This window comes from Choloepus didactylus, chromosome 19, assembly GCF_015220235.1.
Source record: "Choloepus didactylus isolate mChoDid1 chromosome 19, mChoDid1.pri, whole genome shotgun sequence".
Classification (NCBI taxonomy): Eukaryota; Metazoa; Chordata; class Mammalia; order Pilosa; family Megalonychidae; genus Choloepus; species Choloepus didactylus.
The window spans coordinates 33,947,090-33,968,489 of record NC_051325.1 but is presented as its reverse complement, the minus strand read 5'-3'; the positions used below and the strand labels follow the sequence as shown (position 1 = coordinate 33,968,489).

General features: G+C 50.7%; 1 protein-coding gene and 1 long non-coding RNA gene across 10 annotated transcripts in view; one reads left to right on the top strand and one right to left on the bottom strand.

Moving 5' to 3' along the window:
* The first annotated feature begins 7,470 nt into the window (after window positions 1–7,470).
* LOC119515205 lies at window positions 7,471–14,442 on the top strand. The gene is made up of 3 exons (XR_005212991.1): window positions 7,471–7,713; window positions 11,302–11,474; window positions 14,252–14,442. It is a non-coding gene; the product is annotated as an uncharacterized LOC119515205 (long non-coding RNA).
* RSPO4 (R-spondin 4) overlaps window positions 8,708–21,400 on the bottom strand; it is a 151,879-nt gene continuing 139,186 nt past the window's right edge. For all 9 annotated transcript variants that reach the window (XM_037811050.1, XM_037811045.1, XM_037811048.1 and 6 more), the window contains 4 exons: window positions 15,456–15,644; window positions 14,618–14,758; window positions 12,159–12,344; window positions 8,708–10,475 (listed from right to left, as the gene is read on the bottom strand). In XM_037811050.1, coding sequence (XP_037666978.1) covers window positions 10,384–10,475; window positions 12,159–12,344; window positions 14,618–14,758; window positions 15,456–15,644 — 608 coding nt within the window. In that variant the 3' untranslated portion in view covers window positions 8,708–10,383. The remainder of the gene's footprint in view (window positions 10,476–12,158; window positions 12,345–14,617; window positions 14,759–15,455; window positions 15,645–21,400) is intronic.

Here is a 21,400-nt window from a genome sequence, read left to right as displayed (position 1 = left end):
AGAGGCAGCCATCTTGCAACCATGAGGGAAAGTTCAAGAGACTCACAATGACACCAGCCCTGACATCACTAGGTCACTGAAACAACACCAGCTGCCAACTCCCTCCAGAATTTATATTAGGTGTGGGAAAAAACCTTTATTTTCAGGGGTGATTAAAAATATTCAACAACTGGCATGACCTTACTAGTATGTACTAACTGCATATCTACCCCACTCATTTGCTGAGCTGGAGTTTTCTGATACTTTCAGCCAAAAGCTTTCCTGAAAACCTAGCTAACAGATTCTTGGACAATTAGGATTTTATTTTGTTTATTTAACAAATGTTTGGAGGTCAGTGACAGCTGGCAGTTTTAGTGGTTCAACAAAGTTAGGGCTGGCAGCTCTGCTCTCTTAGCCTTTCTTCTGACTTGTCAAAGCATGGGCATAAGATGGCTACTGTTGCTCCAGACATTACATCTACATTTAAGCCAGGAAGAAGGTGAGAAGGAAAAGAATCGTTCCATCTATTCCCTTCTCAGCACATTTCCACTGAAGCCTCATTGGCCAGAATTGTGTCACATGGCCACCCCTGGCAGCAGTGGAGGTTGGAAAAAAGTATCTGGTTAAGTCAAGAACAAAATTACTGCTCAGTTAGCAAGGATGAAGTGAGTGATACGTTTGGGCAGGCAGCACTCAGCATTTACCACAGCCCAGTGTCAGGAACAGATGGGGAGAGGCTGTAGAAGGACCCATAGAATTCTATATTTTAAAAATGCAGGTATGATGTAGATACACTGACATGTATGGATTTTAGGTGTCCAGTTAGATGAGTTTTGACAAATGCATACACAAGATCTAGAACATTCTCATCACCCCAGAAAGTTCCCTTATGTCCATTACCCCAAAAACAACAACTTCTCTGACTTCTGTCACCATCAATTAGTTTTTCCTATTGTAGAACATCATATAAATGTTATGCTATGGTATGTTCTCTTTTGTGTCTGCTTTCTTTCACTCAACACACTGAGATTCATCCATGTTGTTTCTGGTATCAGAATTCATTCCTTTTTATTGCTCAGTAGTATTCCACCTAGGGTCTGATTTCAATTTACTCAATAATATTTACTGAGCCTGCACTCACTCCACACTGGCCTCCCAGGGCACAGCAGTGACCTGGGCAGACACGGGCCCTACCTTCAGGTCTGGGCTTTCAGGAGAGGGAGCAGGAATGCTTGGGATGGGGGTGGGGGTAGGGGGCTGGCATAAGGTGGGAGGACAGCTATGAGTGCTTCACCCAGAACTTGAACCCATACTCTGGCTGGCTTCAGAGCCTGTGCTCCTAACCACTGTGTAGACTCCCCACCCCCACCCCACACCTGCCCCATTTTGTTTTTTCTCTGTGGTATCAATTAGCATTGGGTTTCATTGCAAGTGACACAAAACCCAAAATAACAATGCCTTAAACAAGCTGGCAGGTGGTAACTCTTTCATAACAGGAGTCCAGGTGGGCAATCTAAAGTTTGGACATGGATCCTAGTTCTTTCTCTCTTGCTTCTCCACCATCTGCATCATGTGACTTTCACCTCATGGTCCCAAGTGGCTGTCTCAGCTCCTGCCATCATGAATAGCGTTGGCAGATAAAATGCAAGATGCAATATTTGGGACATATTTATATTAAAAAATTATTCATTGTTTATCTGAAATTCAAATATAGGGTGTCCTGTATTTTTATTTGCTAAACCTGCCAACCATAATCATGAAGGAGGAAGAGAGGAGGCAGGGTTGCCCCTTTTCTTTAGGGATGCTTCTCAGAAGTTGCACATCAGATTTCTTTTTATACCCATTGGCCAGAACTTAGTCACATGGCCATGCCTAGCTGTGTGTGTGTGTGTGTTGGGAGCGGGGGGCTTAGAAAGAGAGTATTCATTCTGGGTGGCTCTGTAGTCTGCTAAAAATTGGGGGCTTACTGCTAAGGGTGAAAAGAGAACAAGAATTGGGAGACACCCAGGGGACTTGCATCACCTATTTATCTTACATTTACCCTCACTGAGCCACTGCTATGCACCTCCTAGTGGATCACAGTTGGTTGGGTACTTTTCCCTCCACATGGCTTGCGGGGCAAGATTTGTTTAAGTCAATTGGGATGTCTTTATTCCTCTGGGCCATGATTGGCCGACATGTGATGCAATTCTAGCCAATGAGACATGAGGGGAAGCCTGCTGGGAGATTCCCAGGAAAGGCTTCTTTTAGAAAGGCAGGGAGGGGGGGAAGCAGCTTTCTCTGCCTCACGGGAAGCCTGCAGCTGTGGCCGCCATCTTGAAATGATGAGGGGAGCCAGAGAAATGAGGGGAAAGCCTCTGACATCCAATCCTGGAAGCGTCCTCTCTGTGTGGGAGATGATAGACTGTCTTTTGAGTTGGAATTTTCTGGTACTTGCAGCCAAGAGCCTTCTAGAGCTTTGTTTTCCAAAAGCCACATGAGGCTATGGAGCATCTGAATTGAGATGTATTGTACATATAAAATGCACACGAGATTCCAAAGAGAGTACGAATAAAAGAAGGTAAAATATGGCCTTAATGATGCTTATATTAGTTACATGTTGGATTGATAATATTGTGGATATATTCAGTTAAATAAAATGCATTATTAAAATTGATTTCATCTGTTTCTTTTTTCCAATGTTTCTACTAGAAATTTAAAATTTACATCTGTGGCTCGCATTGTATTTCTGTTGGAAAGTGCTGGCCTAGACCATACACCGCCCAATCTAAGGGTGAAGTGAACTTGGGACTAAAGAAGGACTTTGGCTTTGGAGTGAGACAGATGTGAGTTCAAGCAGAACCTTGCTGAGCCTGGTGGCCCAGAGAAGAAACAGAGTCCTCAGCTTCGAGGGCATGGGGGCAGATGGGCCTCAGGCAGGACCGACATAGTACATGCTTGACCACAGAAGGTTGTCTGCGGTGCTGGGACAAGTGAGCAAGGCACGCTCCTTTACCCACATCCACCTGACTGGCAAAAACCATAAAACCAGGAACCGCCAAGTGTTAGGGAGGCTGTGGGAGTCAGGGATTCTGGGTTCCATCCAGGGAAGACCGGAAGCAGCCCTAGGTCACTGTAATGTGGCTTGAGGAAGTGAGCAGTGATGATCCATGTCTAATGCCAGGTAAGTAAACTGCTGGGGGGCAGGAGCAACATGGCTTGATCTAAGAAACACCAGGTGGATGGGAAAAAAGTAGGAGACAGGAAAATATCTATAGCACAAGACCATTTCTGTAAATAGAAAACCCACAACCCCCGCCAAACAGCCCAATGGCTTTACAAGGCCCATGTTCAAGGACAGGGAACTAGCTCATGAGAGTGGATACTTGAAGTGGGAGAAGGAGGGAAGGGCACGAAAAATGAAATTGTAGCAAGAGAAGGGTTTGCATGGATTGAGGAGAATGATTAACTTAATTATTGGCACCCAAAATCTTAGAAAAGTAAAGGCAAAGGGAAAGGAAGGAAGGAAAAGAAGATAAAATGGGGTTGATAGCAGGATGGTGTTGGTGGTACCTGCCTCCTGGGGTAGCGGGGAGGCTCTGATGAGCTAAAGCTTGCAGAGTGGTCAGCGCGGGACTCCAGGCAGCTCCAAACATGTGTGCTATGGCTGGTGCCATCTCCAGCGCCCGGTGCTAGGATTTGAGCCTCGCTCCTCCGGCTTCCTGGGCAGTGCTGCCCCCTCGTGGTCTAGACCATCATAGGCCTCGGACTGGAAAAAAAGGGCCATTGCCCAGGTGGTCAGAGAAAGGGTGTGGAAGGGGGGGTGGGGCAGGGAAGGAGGAGTGGAGTAGGAGGGGGAAGGACCACTTCCCGACCTGGGAAGAGATGGTGGATCAGGTAAGGCTTCCTGGAGGAGGAGTGTGTGCTGAAGAAATGAAGATTTGGAGTCAAGGAGTTTGATGAACAAATGGAAGAATGAGTTATAATATCATGAGCTATGCTTACTTGGCCCTACTATGTGCCAGGTCTGTGCACGCCTCATATTTCATCCACTAGCACCCCAGGAATGAGTGTTAATGATTTTCACTTCATTTTGCAGCTGCAGAAAGGGAGGCTCAGTGGGGTAGAGTGACTCTCCCAAGGTCAAGCAGAGCTTGGCATGGAGTTGGGATTGTGCTCCCTGGTCTCTGTGACTTGCTGGCATGTTCTATCACCCCCACTTTGGGGTGGACCAAGGAACCCCAGTGAGCTCCAGCAAGATCTGCTACTGAGTCTTGGCATCTGGGATTTCTAGCAGGGATTTCACACCAGGTTTGCACAGGGGGGTGGCAATGGAGCCTTCATGAGCAGGAGAGAAAGCTCGCTGTGGGACAACAGGACTCTCACTCTTTGGCAGACAGCTGGTGCATCCAGCTTGGCAGCAAAAATTGGGAGCTATTATCTCCTGGAGTTCAGGGATGTGTCCCAAGACACTGGTAAAAAATGCTTCATTTTGGAACTTACGTCAAAGCCAGTTGAATCTTTATTAAAGGCACTTAAAGAACAGTTTGCAAACTATCCCCCATGTATTTCACTGTTGTTTGTTTTGGGACTTGGTAATATATTCCCATGGCATAAAAATCCACAGGAACAAAGACTAAAGCAAATATCCTTCCCACCCACTCCAACCCCAGCCTCCCCAGAGCAATCGCTGTTACTGGTTTCTAATGTGTCTTTTCGCATGTAGGTTTTGCACATACATGAATCATATGCATGCCTATATCCCCCCTCCTCCTGCACATGGCAGCTTACTATACACACTGTTCCGCAACTTGTTTTTTTTCACTTAACAATGCATCTTGGAGATTGCTTTTGGTCTTGAGATCAGAAACAGCCTCAGGATGTTTCCCAGCTGTGTTCCATTGAGGGCACTGCTTTAAAACAGATCTCCTATAGCTGTTTAGGATGTTTCCAGGTTTTTGCTCTCACAATGATAACAATGAACGACCTTGTATCTGTATACACTTGTCATTTTGCTCTTGGACAGGGTTACTTGGAGGATAAATCCCGAGAACTGGATTGCTGGGTCAGGGGACACGTGTGTTGTCATTTTGATAAATGTGACCAACTTGCCTTCTTAGGGCTCGTGCCAAGTCACATTCCCTCCAGGACAGTGGGAGAGCCTGTAGTCCCCTGCAGCCTGGCCGAGGCATGATGTTTTCACATTTTGGGCTCTTTGCCCATCAGATAGGTGAAAAATGGTAGCTCTGTGTGGGTTTTATGGTTGTTTAATGTGAGTGAGGTTGAGCTTCATTTCTGGGGTTTACGAACCGTTTGGAGTTCCTTTTCTGGATGAAGCATTTTTGCCGTACGGGATCAATGCTGAGCAAAAGGATTCCCAGCAGTGGATGCTCTGGAGGCATTTCTTCCACTTCACGTCCATCCCCCTGCCCCATGGTGTCCACGCCACCTGGTAGAGGGCAGGGCTTTGAGTCCCTATCCCACTACTTCCTCTCTAAGCTGCAGATTCCCCATTTGTAAAAAAAAAAAAAAAAAAAAAAAAAAATGGGACTAATAACAGAACCTACTTTAGAGGGCTCTGGGGAGGATGAATTTCACTTTTAGTATATGTGCTGCCAAAGCAAGCACTGAATTTCAGTTTTTAATGTTAAATACCTGCACAGTTTCTGGCTCAGACTTGGTGCTTGGGAAATGTTTGTTGAATGAATAAATGAAATACATGCAGTAATAACTGTTATTGAGCTGAGTCCTTTTTTCATGCATTAACGTATTTAAACCTCACCACGACACCATGAGGGATACTTTTCTTACTCTGTTTTTACAGATGAGGAAACAGGAACTGAGAGAAGTACAGGATCTCGCCTGAGGGCTCCGAGCTGGTAGGTGGTAGAGATGGTAGGTGTGGGGTCCCTGTCTGCCTCTCACCTGCCTCACTTCCCAGCCCTCCACCCGAAGACAGAGGAGCCTGTTAACCCCTGTTCCAGCTATCTGTTGCTGCAAAGCGAACCACTCCACCTGTAGAGGTGTGAAACAACCACTGTTTTATTATTCTCATGGTTTCTGAGGATCAGGAATTCAGGGCACAGTGGGGATGGCTTATCCGCTGGGGTCTTGGCTGGGAAGATTCAGCTGCGGGGACTAGAACAGCTGCGGCTGGAGGAGACATTTCCAAGATGGCTTCTTCAGCTGTTCACTCATCTGGCTGGACGATCTATTCCACCTTGTGGGGTGCAGGCTGAATGAAAGACACAGCTACTGGTGAAGTGGGGAGCCTTGGGATGTGGGGGAGGGTGAGCCAGCAGACCACTGGGGCGGGGAACCAGGGCCCCCCAGCACTGGGCCCCCATATTCCAGGGTCTGGCCCAGGTGTAGGAGGCTTGGAAATTCAGGGGTTAGCACCTCCGGGAGAGGCCTCTCCTGCAGGCCTTTGCACGTGCTGTTTCCTCTTGGACTCCCTCCCCAGCCACCCCCTCTCATTAAAGGCTTCGTCATTCCTGGGTTCTCGGCTTAGAGATCCTGTCCTGGAGGAGGAAGTTCCCTGACTCCTGGAGGCCATACGCTAGATTTGCTGCCCTCCTCCTAAGCCCTGTCCTCTGTGGCAGGCTCATCACACCACCATAACTGACTATGGACTTGTCTACACACTGAGAGCTCAGGGGGCAAGGCCTGGGTCTCTATCACCAGTGCCTAGCACAGTACCGGGCACACAGGAGGCACTAGCTGCATGCTTACTGGATGGAGAGATGAGACTGAGGAATTTTGAATGACTTTAAATCGAGCCTCAGTTTCCTCTCCTGTAAAGGGGGGGGGCACCTTTCAGCTTTGAAGAGTACTGTGAAGGTGTCAGGAGATAAAGTTTGTAAAAATGTGGGGCACATATGAAGAGGTTAAAAAGTGGTAGCTATGATCTATACAGAGGAGAGAGAAGAAATGGAAATGAGATACTGCAATAAAGTGTTTAGCCATGTGTGAAACACAGTAGGTGCTTGAGAAATGTAAGGCAGTAGTATTATTATTGCCATTAAAAGAATGCACATTTCCTGAGCCAGAAGGACCACACAGGATGGCTTGACATTTTCTTACAAGTGAAAATGGAGCAGTATAAAGCTCCGCAAGTCAGCGGGGCCGGGAGTCTTAGAGGGGGCAAAGGAAGTGCCATGGCCGCCGTGGTTCCCTGTGGGATCTGGGGCTGGACCTGACTTGGAGTCGGGTTTCCTTTCTGTACAAGGAAGGGCCTGGACCAGGGACCTCCGAGCCCTGCCACTCTGTGTCCCTGTGGACACCACTTAACCAAAGCCACCATTGTAGCAGCTGTTGCTAAGACGGAGGCCAGAGGCAGCCTCTCCCCGGGTGTCCACCCCTCTCCAGTCCTGCTGGGAGGAAGGGGCCACGGAAAAGGGCAGACCTGGCTGCTGCCCTGTTCCTGGTTGAGCGGCGACCTCTGGTGACGGCAGTTGGGAATGACAGGCAAAGCAGCCGCTGTGGGTGGGGCAGGGATAGGGAGGAGTCGAGGACGAGGGGGGTTGCTGAGGCCTGGGGTTCCGCCTGGGGAGTGAGTCCCTGGTGCGGTCGAGCTGGAATGGGGGTGGTGAGGCAGCCGGGAGGAGTTGGGTAGGAATTCCTCGGCCCGGACCAAGCCGGTGGTTGGGCGCCCTCTGGGCTCCAGCTTTGACAGCCCAAGCCGCGTCTGAGATGCAGTTGGACGGTGATCACCTGCCTTCCCCGTAAGGCACCTCAATCCTCCGGAGAATGTGGGTGGGCAGGGATTTGGAACCATTCGGAGCTGGGAGGAAGAAGGGGCTTCTGAGATTCAAAGGTTATAGGAGGGGCCTGAAAAAACGTTCTCTCCTAATTTGAAAATGTTAAAAACATCAACAACTCCCCCCCCATGGCGGGGGGTGGGGAGCAGAGGACCAGCCCCCCTGGGGCTGGAAAGAGGGAAGGACGTGGCAAAGGAATCTTTGCATTGCTTGGTCTCTTCGAATTCTAGATTTCAGAACCTTCAATATCCTAGAATTTGAATCTCAGCAGGAAGTTCAAAGTATAGAATCAGATTTTTGTGAGGCTTTGAGGTCTGAATTGGAATTTTAGCCCCCAAGTTGAGACCCCCATCACCCTGGGGCTGGAAGTCACCTGAGAGCCATGCTGCCCTCACCCCCACCCCCCAAGCTTGAACTGGAATGAGTTAAGTTTGCTCTCGCTGGGGCCTAGAATCTGATTTTTAAAGAAGCTCCCCCAGGAATGCTGCTAGGCCCCTCAGATTTGTGCAAGTGATTTAATCCAGCCATGCCTCCCCTTCTTCCATCAAATGGGGTAACTGAGGCCCCGAACGGGGAAATGGCCGAGACTCTGAAGACAGCTGGCAACAGGGCTGGACTCAAACCTGTGCCTCGTGACATGGAGGTCACTTTCACCAGCAGCTCGGGTGTTTGGGAGACTCCATGGGATTGCCACAGTCCCTAGGGTAACTCCCCCTCTGACATGTCATACAGAGCACAGACAAGGGTTCCTGGGGTCACTTCTGTGATCCATGGGGCTGAGGGGCCCACCCTTTCTTCCAGCTCTCCACCCCCAAGCTGAAGCCCCAGCCCAGTCCAGATGCACTCCGACCCCTCGTAGCTCTGAACACTCCAGGGAAAAACCCACACCCCATATGCTTTAGATTCAGCGACCCCAAACTCATCATCATGGTTTTGCAACACTCATTTGATGCTCAAGAAGCATTTGCAAGTTTTTTTCCTTTTCCCTTTATTAAAAAAACAAAACAAAACAGTTAGGGTCTTGAAACAACAAGAGCATCTGAGAGGCATAAACTTTTGCAGATGGGAAGCTGGTGGCCTGGTTGGGTGGGAGGGGCTCTAACTGTCTTCAGGGAGAGGGGAGAGAGGAAGTGAGGGTGAGGCTGGGCCTTGGGTGCTAGGGGACCCCGTCTGCCAGGTGGAGGGCTGGTCTGAGGGCATGCCCTCTCTTGGAGTGGGGAATATGATATTTGGTCACCTACTGTGCCTTCTCCAGATGCCGACATTCCCACCTTGCCTAAACCACCCTCAGGCCTGTCTGGCCTCAGGCTCCTCCCTCCACCTGCCCATTCTGCTCCCAACTGCTGTCAGGTGGCCCTGGGAGGTCAGGCCAGCCAGCCAACCAAGTCGGGAATGTCCCTCCCTGGGACTCAGGGGGGCCAGGGAGTGTGATACAGGCTGTGAGGACAGACCGATTCGATTACTCTAACCTGGAGACTCCTCTGTTGTCTTCCCTGCCTGGGTGCGGGGCAGTCACAGTGAAACATGAAAGCTCAGGGTGCCGGCAGGGATGTGGGTGGGAGGGGAAACTTCCCTTGCCCTTGATTTCCTTCATCCCCTCCCCAAAGGCCCTGAAGTTTCCCCTCAGCTGTGGACGTGCTGAGCAGGACAACCAGTGGGGGCAGGCAGAGTATGTGGTTGCAAGTCCCTTCCTTCCAGCCTCAGTTTCCCCATGGGCAATGGGCAGGGGGTGCCAGGTGGGGTTGGAGTGGCCTGGATAATCTCAAAGTTCCTTTCAGCTTCGTCATCCTCTTCTGGGCTAATCCGGGGGTTCTCCCAGGGCAACAGCCCCACCTGAGCCAGCCCCTGGGTCCCCAAGGGACTTGGGAGTGTGTTCGGCTTGGGCAGCAGGGGGCCCGGCAGCTGTGGGGCTGTGTGTGGCAAGGGCGCACTGATGGGGTGTGGCAGGCAGCTCCAGGAGACCGACTCGGCTGCCACAGCGAGAACACAGGGCCTTGTCCAGGGGGCTCCTTGGAGGAGGTGGTGGCCAAGGCCTGTGGAAATGGCCTCTGGGATGGCCAGAGGACAAAGCACTCACAACCTGGGTTCTGGGGTCTCCTCTGGAGCAGGAGCAGGGCTTTCACGGCTCAACGAGTTGGCCTGGCCTGGGCCCGGGCCCCACCTCTTGGAAGCACTGCCTTGGCAAGGGCAGGGTTAGGGAAAGGCCTAGAAAAAGATGCTCGTTTTTCTCTGCTGGGGAAGGCACAGGCTGTGGTTGGCAGATGGTCTCTCTCTTAAAGTGTGTGCATGTGTGTGGGATGGGGGGGAGGAAAGAGGGATGGGAGAGGAGAAGGGACGGAAGGAGGGAGAATACCTGAAGAAAAGAAAGAAAAAAGGAAAAAAGGAAGAGAAAGGCAGACAGTAAAAAGGAAAGAAAAAAAAGGGAGGGAGGAAGGGGGGGTAAACCTTGGCGATGAAAGAAATAAAGGAAAGGTAGATTAACCCAGAAAAGGGGGGGAAGGGGGAGAGAGAGAGAGAGAGAGAGAGAGAGAGAGAGAGAGAGAGAGAGAGAGAGAGAGAGAGAGAGAGAATAGAAAATAAAAGCAAGAAAGTAAAGGAGCAAAGAATAAGAGCCAGCAGCCAGGAAGCCTGGGGCTTGCAGTCGGGGATGCTGGCGGCCAGGGTCTCAGGCCTGCGGCTGGGGGGGCCTCACGGCCGCCTTCTTGTCCTTGCGGGGGCGCCGGTCTTTCCGGCCCTTCTTCTGGCTGGGGGTTTTCTCTGCAACAAGAGCACAAGGCATCGTTTCCAAGGCCCCGGGAGGGCCCCCCACTCCCCTGTAACTGGCTCAGAATAACACCTGAGCACTGGCCCGGCCTGGAGGTGCACGTGGGACCTCTAAGCAGGGCCCGGTTCCCATGACCCTTCCACGGGCACACACGTCACAGTTTACAGCCTCTTGGCCTTGGACCCAGGTCCCTGCAACAACCTCCTCATGCCCCTCCCTGCCCTTCAACAAAAATACTGATCACAATAATAATAGTGGCCTTCAGCTGGTGCTCGCCACATGCCAGCCTCTGTTCCAAGGGCTCTGTGTGTGTTAAGTTCGGAGACCCCTCACGAGAGCAGTTGGAGGTGGGCACAGCCCAGCCTCCCCATCTGACAGGTGCCCCCAGTTCCCACTGATTGGGGAGGGGCTGTGACGCAAACCCAAGACAAATGTTTTTGAACACCTTCCCATCCACTGCACTTTCTACGACTGCCACTGGGGTGTTGGTTGAGAGGAGATCAGATGGTTTTGTTGGGCTTTACCAAGAGCTGGTCACCATTTGGTAAGTGTCTTACGACAATGCGGCCATGCTTCTCACCTTCAGGTCATTCTACTTCACTGATCAAGCAACCTATGACTTCACCGAGTGTTCTCAGGTGTATTGGGCCCAAGCCCTTCCATAAGGAAATTTATTTTGTTTTACTTTTATATTGCCATTAGAGCACTATACTGATCTTTAAAAAATGTGTGCAAGTGGATTGCATTTTCCATAATTATCTTGCATTATCTTCAATTCAGAATAGTAGAGAGTATATTTCAAAATCCTTGTTCTTCCAGGGGAGTGTGTTTGGTCTGAAGAGGTTGACAACTCTGGATATAAAGGAAATGCTCAATCTTCCTAATGTATGTGGGACTCACCCCAGCAAGGAGGACCCTCCTTTGAGAGGACAGTGATGAAGACGATGCCTGACACCTGAAGGCTAATGGTGGACGGTCAGGCAGCCTCACAGGTACTCTTTGTGGGATGCTGTCCCAAGGACTCTGTGCAGTAAAGGGTTAACACAGCAGGCTTGGGACTTTCAAACCCTGACATTCCAGAGAAAGGACTGGCTCTTGATCAGCTCCTGGGAGCCTCTGGAATAACCTCTAAGCCCCTGGAATATCCTGCCTTTTAAGAGTGTCGTTGTAGACCTGGGGCCTTGGCCCATGTCTGATAGTTTATGCCAATAATGTGATTCATGGGGGGGCTTTGGGCCACACTGTGTACATTTGACCTGAGGAACCGGGTAACTAAAGTCGGTCTTGCAGCTGCTCCATGTCTACATGACTGATCCCCAATCAGAACCCTGGATGCCAAGGCTGAGGTGAGCCGCCCTGGTTGGCGATACTCCGTGTGTGCTGTCACACGCTGTTGCTGGGAGAATGAGGTACTGTCCATAGGATCCCACTGGAAGCTTCTGCCTGGTCTCTCCTGGGCTCCGCCCCATGCACCTTTTACCTTTGCTGATTTTAATCTGTATCCTTTTGCTGTAATAAACAGTAACCATGAGTAGAACGGCCTCTCTGAATTTTATAAGTCCTTCTAGCAAATCACTGAGCCTGAGGATGGTCTTGGGGTCCCACCTGACACAGAAAGTAAAGCTTGCCTTGGGCCCTGCCTGCTGCAGCCCCGCAGTCCCCATCCCAGGGCTTACCTCCTGGGCAGTGCTGCTGGATGGGACACTTCCTCGACTCGGACAGCACCTGGCAGTGTGCTGCCTCCTCCTGCCCAGCCCGGCTGGCCTCTCGTACCCGGGTCTCCAGACCCCAGGCTGAGCCACAGGTCTTGCCGTTGTGTGTGCAGGGGCTCCAGCTGCCCCAGGGGCCCAGCTCACACTCCTCTGTGGGGTTGAGGGAGAGACGGACAGACAGACAGACAGGGTGAGCTGGCAGTGTGTGTCCTTCAGAACCGAGAGCAGGATCTGAGGGGTTCAGATCCCTGAAGACACCATCTCCAGCTGCAAGGGACTCACAATCTATTACAAGGGGCAGATGGGAGGCATTTAAATCGTTCTCTCTACAAGCCTGGGATGAGGCTATACTGGAGCACACACGGGCTGCTATGGGAGGCCCCAGCAGTCAGAGTGACCGATTGTCTGGCTTTAAAGGGGAAGGCTTCCCAGGGGAGTGTGACATTTGAGCCAAAGGGAGAGAGAGGAGTTCATCAGGTGGAGTTGGAAGGAAGTATGTTGAAGGCAGGAGAGCAAAGCCCTAGGGGCCCTGGTGACCATGTTTGAGTCAGGGTGGCTACAATGAGGGTGACGTTTTGGGAAGTGAGGGGCAGGAGGCGAGGCTGGAAGGTTGGCTGGGAGGCCCTCAAGTCCAGGACCCAGCGCTTGAACTTTATCATGTGCCTTTGATCACCTGCAGAAGGTGGGAACTCTGCAATGCTGTTGTGAGGAAAATGAGGTCACGGACATAAAAATTCCTACAGGGGTTAGACTTTAACATATATATATATTAAATGTATTTATTTTCCCCCAATTGATTCTTCTAAGAGTTCTGAGAGGTAGGCAGAGAACTGGGGTAGCAATTAATGCCCCCATTTTGCAGATCAGGACACTGAGGCCCAGAGAAGTTTGGGAAGGGGCTGGCACAATGGAACACAGCAAGTTCAAGGTACAGTTGGGCCAAGAAACCAGGTCTGCAGACCTTAGAGCAAGGGTCCTTTTGCTAGAAGTATTCATTTCACAAGTATATACTGAGCACCTGCATCAGGCACTGTGCTGGGGGCTGAGGTGCAGCAGGAGATGAGACAGCCGTGGGCCTCCCTCCCAGAGTTCACCATCCAGGGAAGACAGGCAGGGAGGGCCGGGTGCTCAGTGAAGTAATGGGGGAGCTGGGGGAGCCAGAGTAGGCACAGGTCCAGCCTGGAGAGCCGGGAAGTCTTCCTGGAGGAGGAGACTCCTGGGCTGAGTCTTGAAGCAGAAGGGATGGGAAGGGGAGAATTAGCCAGACAGAGGGAGGGGCAGGGGGTAGAAGGTCTCCGGTGGAAGGAAAAACCCCACAAAGCTCCAAGGATGAGTGTTCTTGACACCGCCTAGAACTGGGTAAGCTGGAGCGTGGACTCAAACAGGAAGAACAAAATGACAGGGGTGAGAGGTCAGCAGACGGGGACCAGGTCACCACCTGAGGGCAGTGGGAGCCACTGAAGGGCCTTAAGCAGAAGAGAAATGCTGTCAGATTGTCATTTTGAAATAACCCCTCTGGCTTGCTTCAGGTGGAGTGTGGGCTGGAGGGAGTCAGCCCCAGGCAGGGGGCAGGGAGGAGGCTGGGTCAGACTTGGGGCAGGGTGGGGGGGCAGAGGGTGGAGACAAGGTGGTGGGTGCGGGTGGAGTAGAGACAAGGGGGTGGACAGAAAGAGGTGGGGTAGGGAGATTTCTTCTGCTTTACTGTTTTTCCCTGGGTTCTTTTTGCCACCTGCCACATGATGTCACTTCTGTCTCCCATTAAAATGTTGTGTCCATGAGCACAGACGTTATTTTGTGCACTGACATGTCCTCAGCATCCAGGAAACTGCCTGGTATATAGTAGGTGCTCAGTAAGTATTTTTTGGGTGAATGAGTGAGCAGATTGGATGGGATGTAGGGTGAGGGAGAAAGAACCATCAATGACAAGGCTCACATCTCACTTACTGAGCATTTACTATGTGCCGGTTGCTGTATTAAGTAAATTGTATTGATTCATGTAATCCTCATGACACTCTCCACGAGGTGGGCTCCATCATAATCTTTTTTCTTTTTAACAGATGGGGAAACTGAGGACAACAAGGTTAAATGACTTGCTCAAGGCCACCAGTGGGTATGTTTTAAAGATGCGATTCGAACCCAGGTCTGTCTTACCCTTCAACCAATGCTATTCTGTACCCTGCTGCCCCCCTGGTAATAATAATGATACCAACGTTGGAAGTAATAGTAAAAATAATGATAGTGGCTATGATGGTTCTAGCATATTGAGGACTGACTACGTGTCGGGACCCGACGTGTTATGGTTGAGCCTCCTACCACCATGTGACATTCTCCCATGACTTTGTCCAGGCCCCTGGTGCCCCTCTCCAGACCCCTGCTCCAGGGAGGGATGGGACAGGGGCAGGGCTGAGGAGGCCCCCACTCACCCTGGCACTCCCGTGTGCTCAGGTGGGCTGCAGTGCCCAGAGGGCAGGTGGCCAGACACTTCCCCTTGTACAGGTAAAACCGCCGTTTGCACCTGATGCAGAAGTCCTGGCTGAAGCAGCTCTCGCACGTGGCCCCACATTCTGTAAGACAGCCAGGGACACCCCAGGTGAGGACAGCTGCTGGGGAGGGGGCACGCTGAGACTGCCCAAGGAGGGAGGGCCCTCACGAGCAGCCCCAGTCTCTGTAGCACTGGGGCAGGACTCAATGTCTCCCCTGAAACCCAGGCTTGCTCAGTGTCGATCTGGGCTGCATGCGAGGACTGCATCTGAACTGAGGTTCAGCAGGTGTAGGCGACAAGACCAAGGTAACATAGCTATTTGGATTTAAAGGTCAGGATTCCCTTTCTCATTTGCGCTAAGGATCAGAGAGGGCAAGTTTCTTGCCTGAAGTCACACAGGCTGGAGTGAGGACCCCGTTCCCCATTTCTACCAAGACTCAGAGACAGTAATGATTTGTCCCATGTCACAGAGAAAATTAGAGTTAGAAGGTAGGACTCCTTTTTGCATTTGAGTTAGGCCCAGAGAGGGTGAGCAACTTCCCCAAGGCCACACAGCAAACTGGGGTAGAAGTGAAGGTTCCTTGCTATAATGGTGCTGAGGACCAGAGAGGACACTGAATGCAGAGGGCTGCAGAGCCAGCCTGGTGCCAAGCAAGTGTCTCAGAGTCTGAGCTCAGGCTTGCACTCACTTCCCCTGTGGCTGTGTTGGGGTAAGAGTGTGGGACGTGGGCCAGAGGGATCTAGGAGCAGAGCACTAGGATAAGGGAAGAGCCACGTACTTTTGCATCTGTTGACCTCCTGGCCGCGGATGCCGAAGAAGCCAGGGGGACAGTCATGCACACACTTGCCGTACTGGCGGATGCCATCCCGACGGATGAACAGGAAGAGCCTCTGCTGGCAGGTGGAGCAGCCATTCTCCTCGGAGCAGATGACACAGCCTGTGCAGTTGCCCCCCAGACCAGTGCCCACTGCCAGCCAGACCCAGATGGAGGGTGGAAGAAACAGGGAGAGAGATGGTCAAACTATATGTGAGTGCAGGTGAGTTTATCTCATTGGGATATTAACTGGGCATTTGGCCACTGTGACAAAAGGTTACATTTCCCATCTTCCCTTACAGCTAGGTGTGGCCTTGTGGCCAAATTCTGGCCAATGGATGTAAGGCAAAGCAGTATGTGCAACTTCCAGAAACCTGCCTTAAAGGGTAGGATTGTGCCCTTTATCATCCCCACCTCTTCCTATTGGGTGGAATGTGAACATGATGGCTGGCCACAAACAGCTATTTTGGATCATGAGGTGGAAGCCATGTGTTGAGGATGGTGAAGAAATAAGATATTAGAAGCCTAGTCCCTGAGAAAGGTAAAACTACTATACCAGCCCCGGACTGCCCCTTTAAACTGTTACATGAGAGAGAAATCGACGTCTATTTTGTTTAAACACTGTTATGTGGAGTTTTCTGTCACCCAAATTTAATCTTTACTAAAACTGTATTTGTGAGCGGGGGCATGCAGCTCAGGCATGTGGGCGTGGGGTGAGACTCTCTCCCACCTGCTTGGTTCCTCACAACATTCTGTTCCTCACTGCCGTTATCCAGCACCAAAAGCTCTCACCATCATCAAGTGTAGAAAGTTGAGGGGAGGAACTGTTTTGCTGCCCAGAACTGGCAACCAGGACTCAGCTGGGAAAAGAGGTGGAAAACACCCCAGAATTTAAAGACAGCTGCTCCTCACCCACCCCCAGACTCATAAGGAGTCAATGCCACCCTGACCGTCCCCACAGGGCCCCTGATGAAGGTGACCACTTAGAGAAGGGACTCGTGGGAGTCCAGGAATTGTCAGCCTGGGGTGGGGTGAAGGCTGTGGCTTTTTCGTCTGTTCCCAACCCCCCAAACCAAATAGGGGGGGTCCAAGAGAACCCCTCACAGAAACAGGGGGTGCCTGCAAGAAGAGGTGAGCAGATCTCATGCCCTGGGCGGACATCAGCTTGGGTGGCAGGCCTGCCGATGTGATCTCCTCCCACACCTCTTTGAGCAGAGACAGGCCAGGAGAGACAAGGGCAACACTGAGAGGGGGAGCAGCAGTAGCAGAGCCTTGCTTCCTTCGTGGCAAGGATGAGGGGGTTCACAGCAGCAAGGGGTCATCTGAGACAAAACCAGGCTTGAGTGGCATTGCTGCTGCCTCACAAGAAGGCTGGATGCTGGTGGAGGTCCCCTGATGGTAAGAGGCAGCAGGATAGACCATCAAGGGGTGGGAGCTGGGGATGGTCAGAAAGAGTCCAAGTGTCACTTAGGGACAAGAAAGGACGGAGCAGCTTCTTAGCAGTAGCATGTGGCGAAACATTAAAGTGTTTTACGTTTATACCCCATCAAAGGTTGGAGTATTTAATAAACCAGATACATAGAGACTCGGGCAAGATGGCGGCATAGAGAAGAGTGGAAGCTAAGTAGCCCCCTGGAACAACTACAAAAAACCAGAAACAACTAGCAAATAATCCAGAATAACTGCAGGGGGGCAAATGAGACCATCACTCATCATACACCAACCTGAATTGGGAGGAATGCCCGAGAACACAGCATAAAATCTGTAAGTAAAACCTGCGGAACCAGGTCGGGAGACCCCCTCCCCCATAGCCCGAGCTGCAAAGCCTCGTGGTGCCAGAGAGAAGCTCTCTCCCAGCAAGCGAATACAGCTCAGCTGAGCTCCAACTGCGGTTTTAAGTAGCGAGTGTGAACTGCTCACTACAGGTACGCAGCCCCAAAAAACAGACAGAGGCTTTGGGTGACGACTGACCTGGGAGAGCAGGAGGGTCGCCTTGGACTGGGTCTGAAGGGGACTATGTGTTTCTTTTTCGGCTCAGTGGAGAAAGCCCCAGTCATTTTCAGTTTCCAGGGCTGTGACTCGGGGAAGGGCGGAGACAGCACAAGCAGAGAGCTAGACCATTGAAATGCTAATGACCTCCACCTGGGGGGTCTGTCTTCTCTAGGAGGAAAGGGGTGGGGCCCTTTCCATTCAGAACCAGACCCCAGAGCCTGGGGGAACACGGCCATACCTCCTCACACCAGTCAAGAATTATAGGCTAACAGGCGTCACCTGCTGGGCAGAAAAGCACAGTGACCTGAGGCATCAAAGGGTGGAGCAATTTTCTAAGACACACCCTCAGGGAAACCAGATACTGAATATTTCTTCCTTCTGGGACCTGAGCCTGTTCTGGTCTGGGAAAACCTGATTTGGATAACAAGGAAACCATGCCTAGACAACAGAAAATTACAACCTACACTAAGAAAATAAACCAGATACACACCTTGGCTCCCCTGAGCCCCAGGACCACCCAGCATGGGACATTCTTGACTTTTTAGCCTCCAGCCCCTCCCCTGATCTTATGGGTGCCCCATCTCCCTCTTAAAGGAATTCCCTGTCGTGCGAGATCCTGGCGAGGAGCAAATCCTGGTGCCTACACCTTGGAGCAGAAACCCAGAAGCCTGGGCCTTCTTCAAGTCATCAGTGAGTGGGCATGTCCCAGGCCTGGCCAACTGGATACTCACTCCCATAATCCCGGGTCCTGGGTGTGGGTCACAAAAAAGAGAGGCGACACGTGGGGATGAAGTTCACGGTGATGGCAGGGCAGGCTCTCCACCCAGATCCTGGGCTGGGGCCCTGGGCCTCCTCCCCTCCCTCCAGCTCTCGTCTGAGAACTGCAGTGTCCCCGAGTCTAATCCTCCAGGCTCCCTGGATTCTATGAGCCCCCGCACATCCTCCCAATATCCCCCATTTCTATTGCGTGCAACTGAGAACCCTGACTGGGGGTCATACCCTGGGATCCCACCCTCAGGCGGTAAGCAAGAGTGATGTCCTCATGGCCGCAGGGAAAAGAAACCGCAGCAAGGACCACAGAGTAAAGGCTTTTGGATTTCCAAAGCTGCAGACCTGGCAGGAACTGGAGGGCAGAGAGGACTGTGAGGTTGTAAGAGGGATTCCCAGGACCAGGGAAAGAACATCAATGGGGTCGGGAACAGAGCCCCAATTTGCCACCCAACTGGCAAATTTTAAAAATTCTGATGATGCCAAGAGCTAGCAAGGATGAGAGGAAGCTTTTTACTTCTGACAGGAGCATAAACTTTGGAGAAAAATCTAGCAATAGCTAGTAAAATAGAGGATATGCTTATTCTAGACACAGCAATTAGGCTTTTAGGTATAAACCCTAGAACAATGGTTCTCAAACTCTAGCCTACATCAGCATCCTTTGGAGGGCTCGTTAAAACGCAGATTGCCGGGTCCCACCCCAAAGTTTCTGACTGAATAGGTATGTGTGTAGGGGTAGGGTGGGTCCATTCGTTTGCATTTCAACTAGTCGCCAGGTAATGGTGACACTACTAGCCCAGGAATCACACTTTGAGAACCACTGGCCTAGAGAAACTCTTGTATATGTACAGAAGGAGACAGGTCAGAGATATTTATTGCAACATTATTTAATAGCAAATACTCACAAAAAGCTAAAACTTCCATCAAAAGAATAGATAAATACACAGTAGTGCCATATGCTGCAATACAACCCAGCCACGATAGTTGACCAAAGAAGAGTTACTCTTATCACCGTGGATAAATCTCAAAGACAATGAGGAGAGCAAAAAGTAAGCTGCACAATGAATCGCACAGTAAGAAGCCACAGTAAGTATAAAGTTCAAAAAACTGCAAAACCATGCTCTGTAACATTAATGATAGGTAAATGTGTATTAAGAGTATACAACGTGTAAGAGACTGACTTCAGGATGGTGGCATCCCTGGGACGAGAGGTGCAGAAGGGGACTGGGGAAGAAGACAGGCTCTTGACTTGTATTGGTAATACTTAAATTCTTAAAATTCAAAGCAAAAATGAAGATGACAAGATTTGATAAAAATGACTGTTGGGCTCATTATATTACTGTTTATTTTAGACTGTAGGTTTGAAATATTTCATAATAAAAATACTGTAAAGAAATAAGAGAGTTTTAGCCTCTATTGTGTCCTGTCAGGGGATGGGGGACTATATTTTTCCCATCTCCCCTGCTCCCTGTCCCCAAACTCTGCCTCATTCTCCAGCTGAGGTCCCGGACAGGGAAGGTGATACTAACACTGGAGGTGCGAGAGGAGGTGCTGAGAGCGGTGGAGACCTGTGTGGCTGAAACAGGGCTCAACGCACCCCATCTCCACTGTTTGCCCTCCTCAGTAATGGAACCCAAATTTTCAGTGCAGTATGAAAATCGTCTAAGAATAAAGACTACATTTCCCAGGTGCCTTTGCAGCAAGATGTTGTCATGAGTTTAAGTTCTGGCCAATGGGGTACAAGTGGGTGTGTCCTGTGCACCATCCAGTCAATGGCCTTCAAAGAAAGGCCCTGTTTTATTCTGCCCTTCTTCCTCCTGCCGACTGGATTTCAGACGTGATGGCTGGGTCATGGCAGATCCCAGATGGCAGAGGAATGCGACAGAAGGACACGATGGGAGATCATGCTAACCCAGGACCTCAGAGATTCTTTAATGTGTGATCTATCTTCTTTAGGCCACTGGGACTTTCAGATAGAGGCAGAGGACTACATGGTCATGACTGCTGATGCCAGGTCCTTGGTCATCAGTCACACGGTCAGCAAAGATTGATGTCATCGAGACCATGCAAGTCCCCTGGCTGGAGATGCCAGCCCACCAACAAAGGACCGGGGTCCTCAATTGGCTTGCAATGATCTCTGCCACCGGACAGAGTTCAGAGTATACATTAAATTCAATTACAGAAAACAAAATGTTATTTCTTGCAAACCGAGCTGTGAACTGAGACACCCCAACAAGGAAGTTGTTGCCCGTTTTCCAACCAAGGAAACCAAAGCTCAAAGGGGTGAAACGATGTGCTCGGAATCACGCAGAATCAGTGGGCAGAGACTCACATTAGTCTTTCCCACACTGTCCTCTTGGGGCATTTGTGCAGGGTCTCCTGTGGGTCAGGCAGAGCCCGGGGCCATGGGGGTGAGTGACACTCAGTCCCTGCCTTTATGGGACCTGGTCAGAGAGGCCAAGACCCTCAGAAGTGACTGTGACATCAAAGCAGGATGAGATAAAGGTTCCAAGATGGGGCAAAGCAAAACAGTTACTAACCACTCTTGGAAGAGCTTAGGGGTCACTCAGCCTTGACCCCTGGGTTTTACTGGGGAACCCGGGGCCAGAAGGGGTGGAGGCTTTCCCAAGGTTGGGCAGCCAAATGGCAAAGAAGCCAGGGTTATAAAGCTACACATTACTTACAGAATGATGTCTAGATATGATGAAGGTAAAAGAACCCAACAAGGACCCTTCTGAGGTGGGGTGGGCCAGCTCTCCCCACCCCTGGCCTCCGAAAACGGCAGGGGCTGTATGTTTGTGGGTGGTGGGGTGATGGCTCGTAACTAGCGACTTTCAACTCCCAGTCTTTGAAAGGAGGCAGCTCTGCCTCCCTGGCCGGTGGCTATGGCGCCCTCTAGTGCATCTATGTTATAATGACATGCCTGGCTTTTTTAATTCTGATGTTCTCATTCTGGCATCTCAGGAACTCATAAGAAAGAGCAATGTTGTTTCTCTCCCAAGGCCATGGGTGTGGTCTTGAATGCCCACTTTACGGACAATGGATGCCCATTTAATAAGTGATGACAACTAGAGTTTGTACAGCACTGCCCTGAAATGATGCAAACTTGATGGTTCTTAAACTTGACTGTGCATAAGAATCCCCAGGGA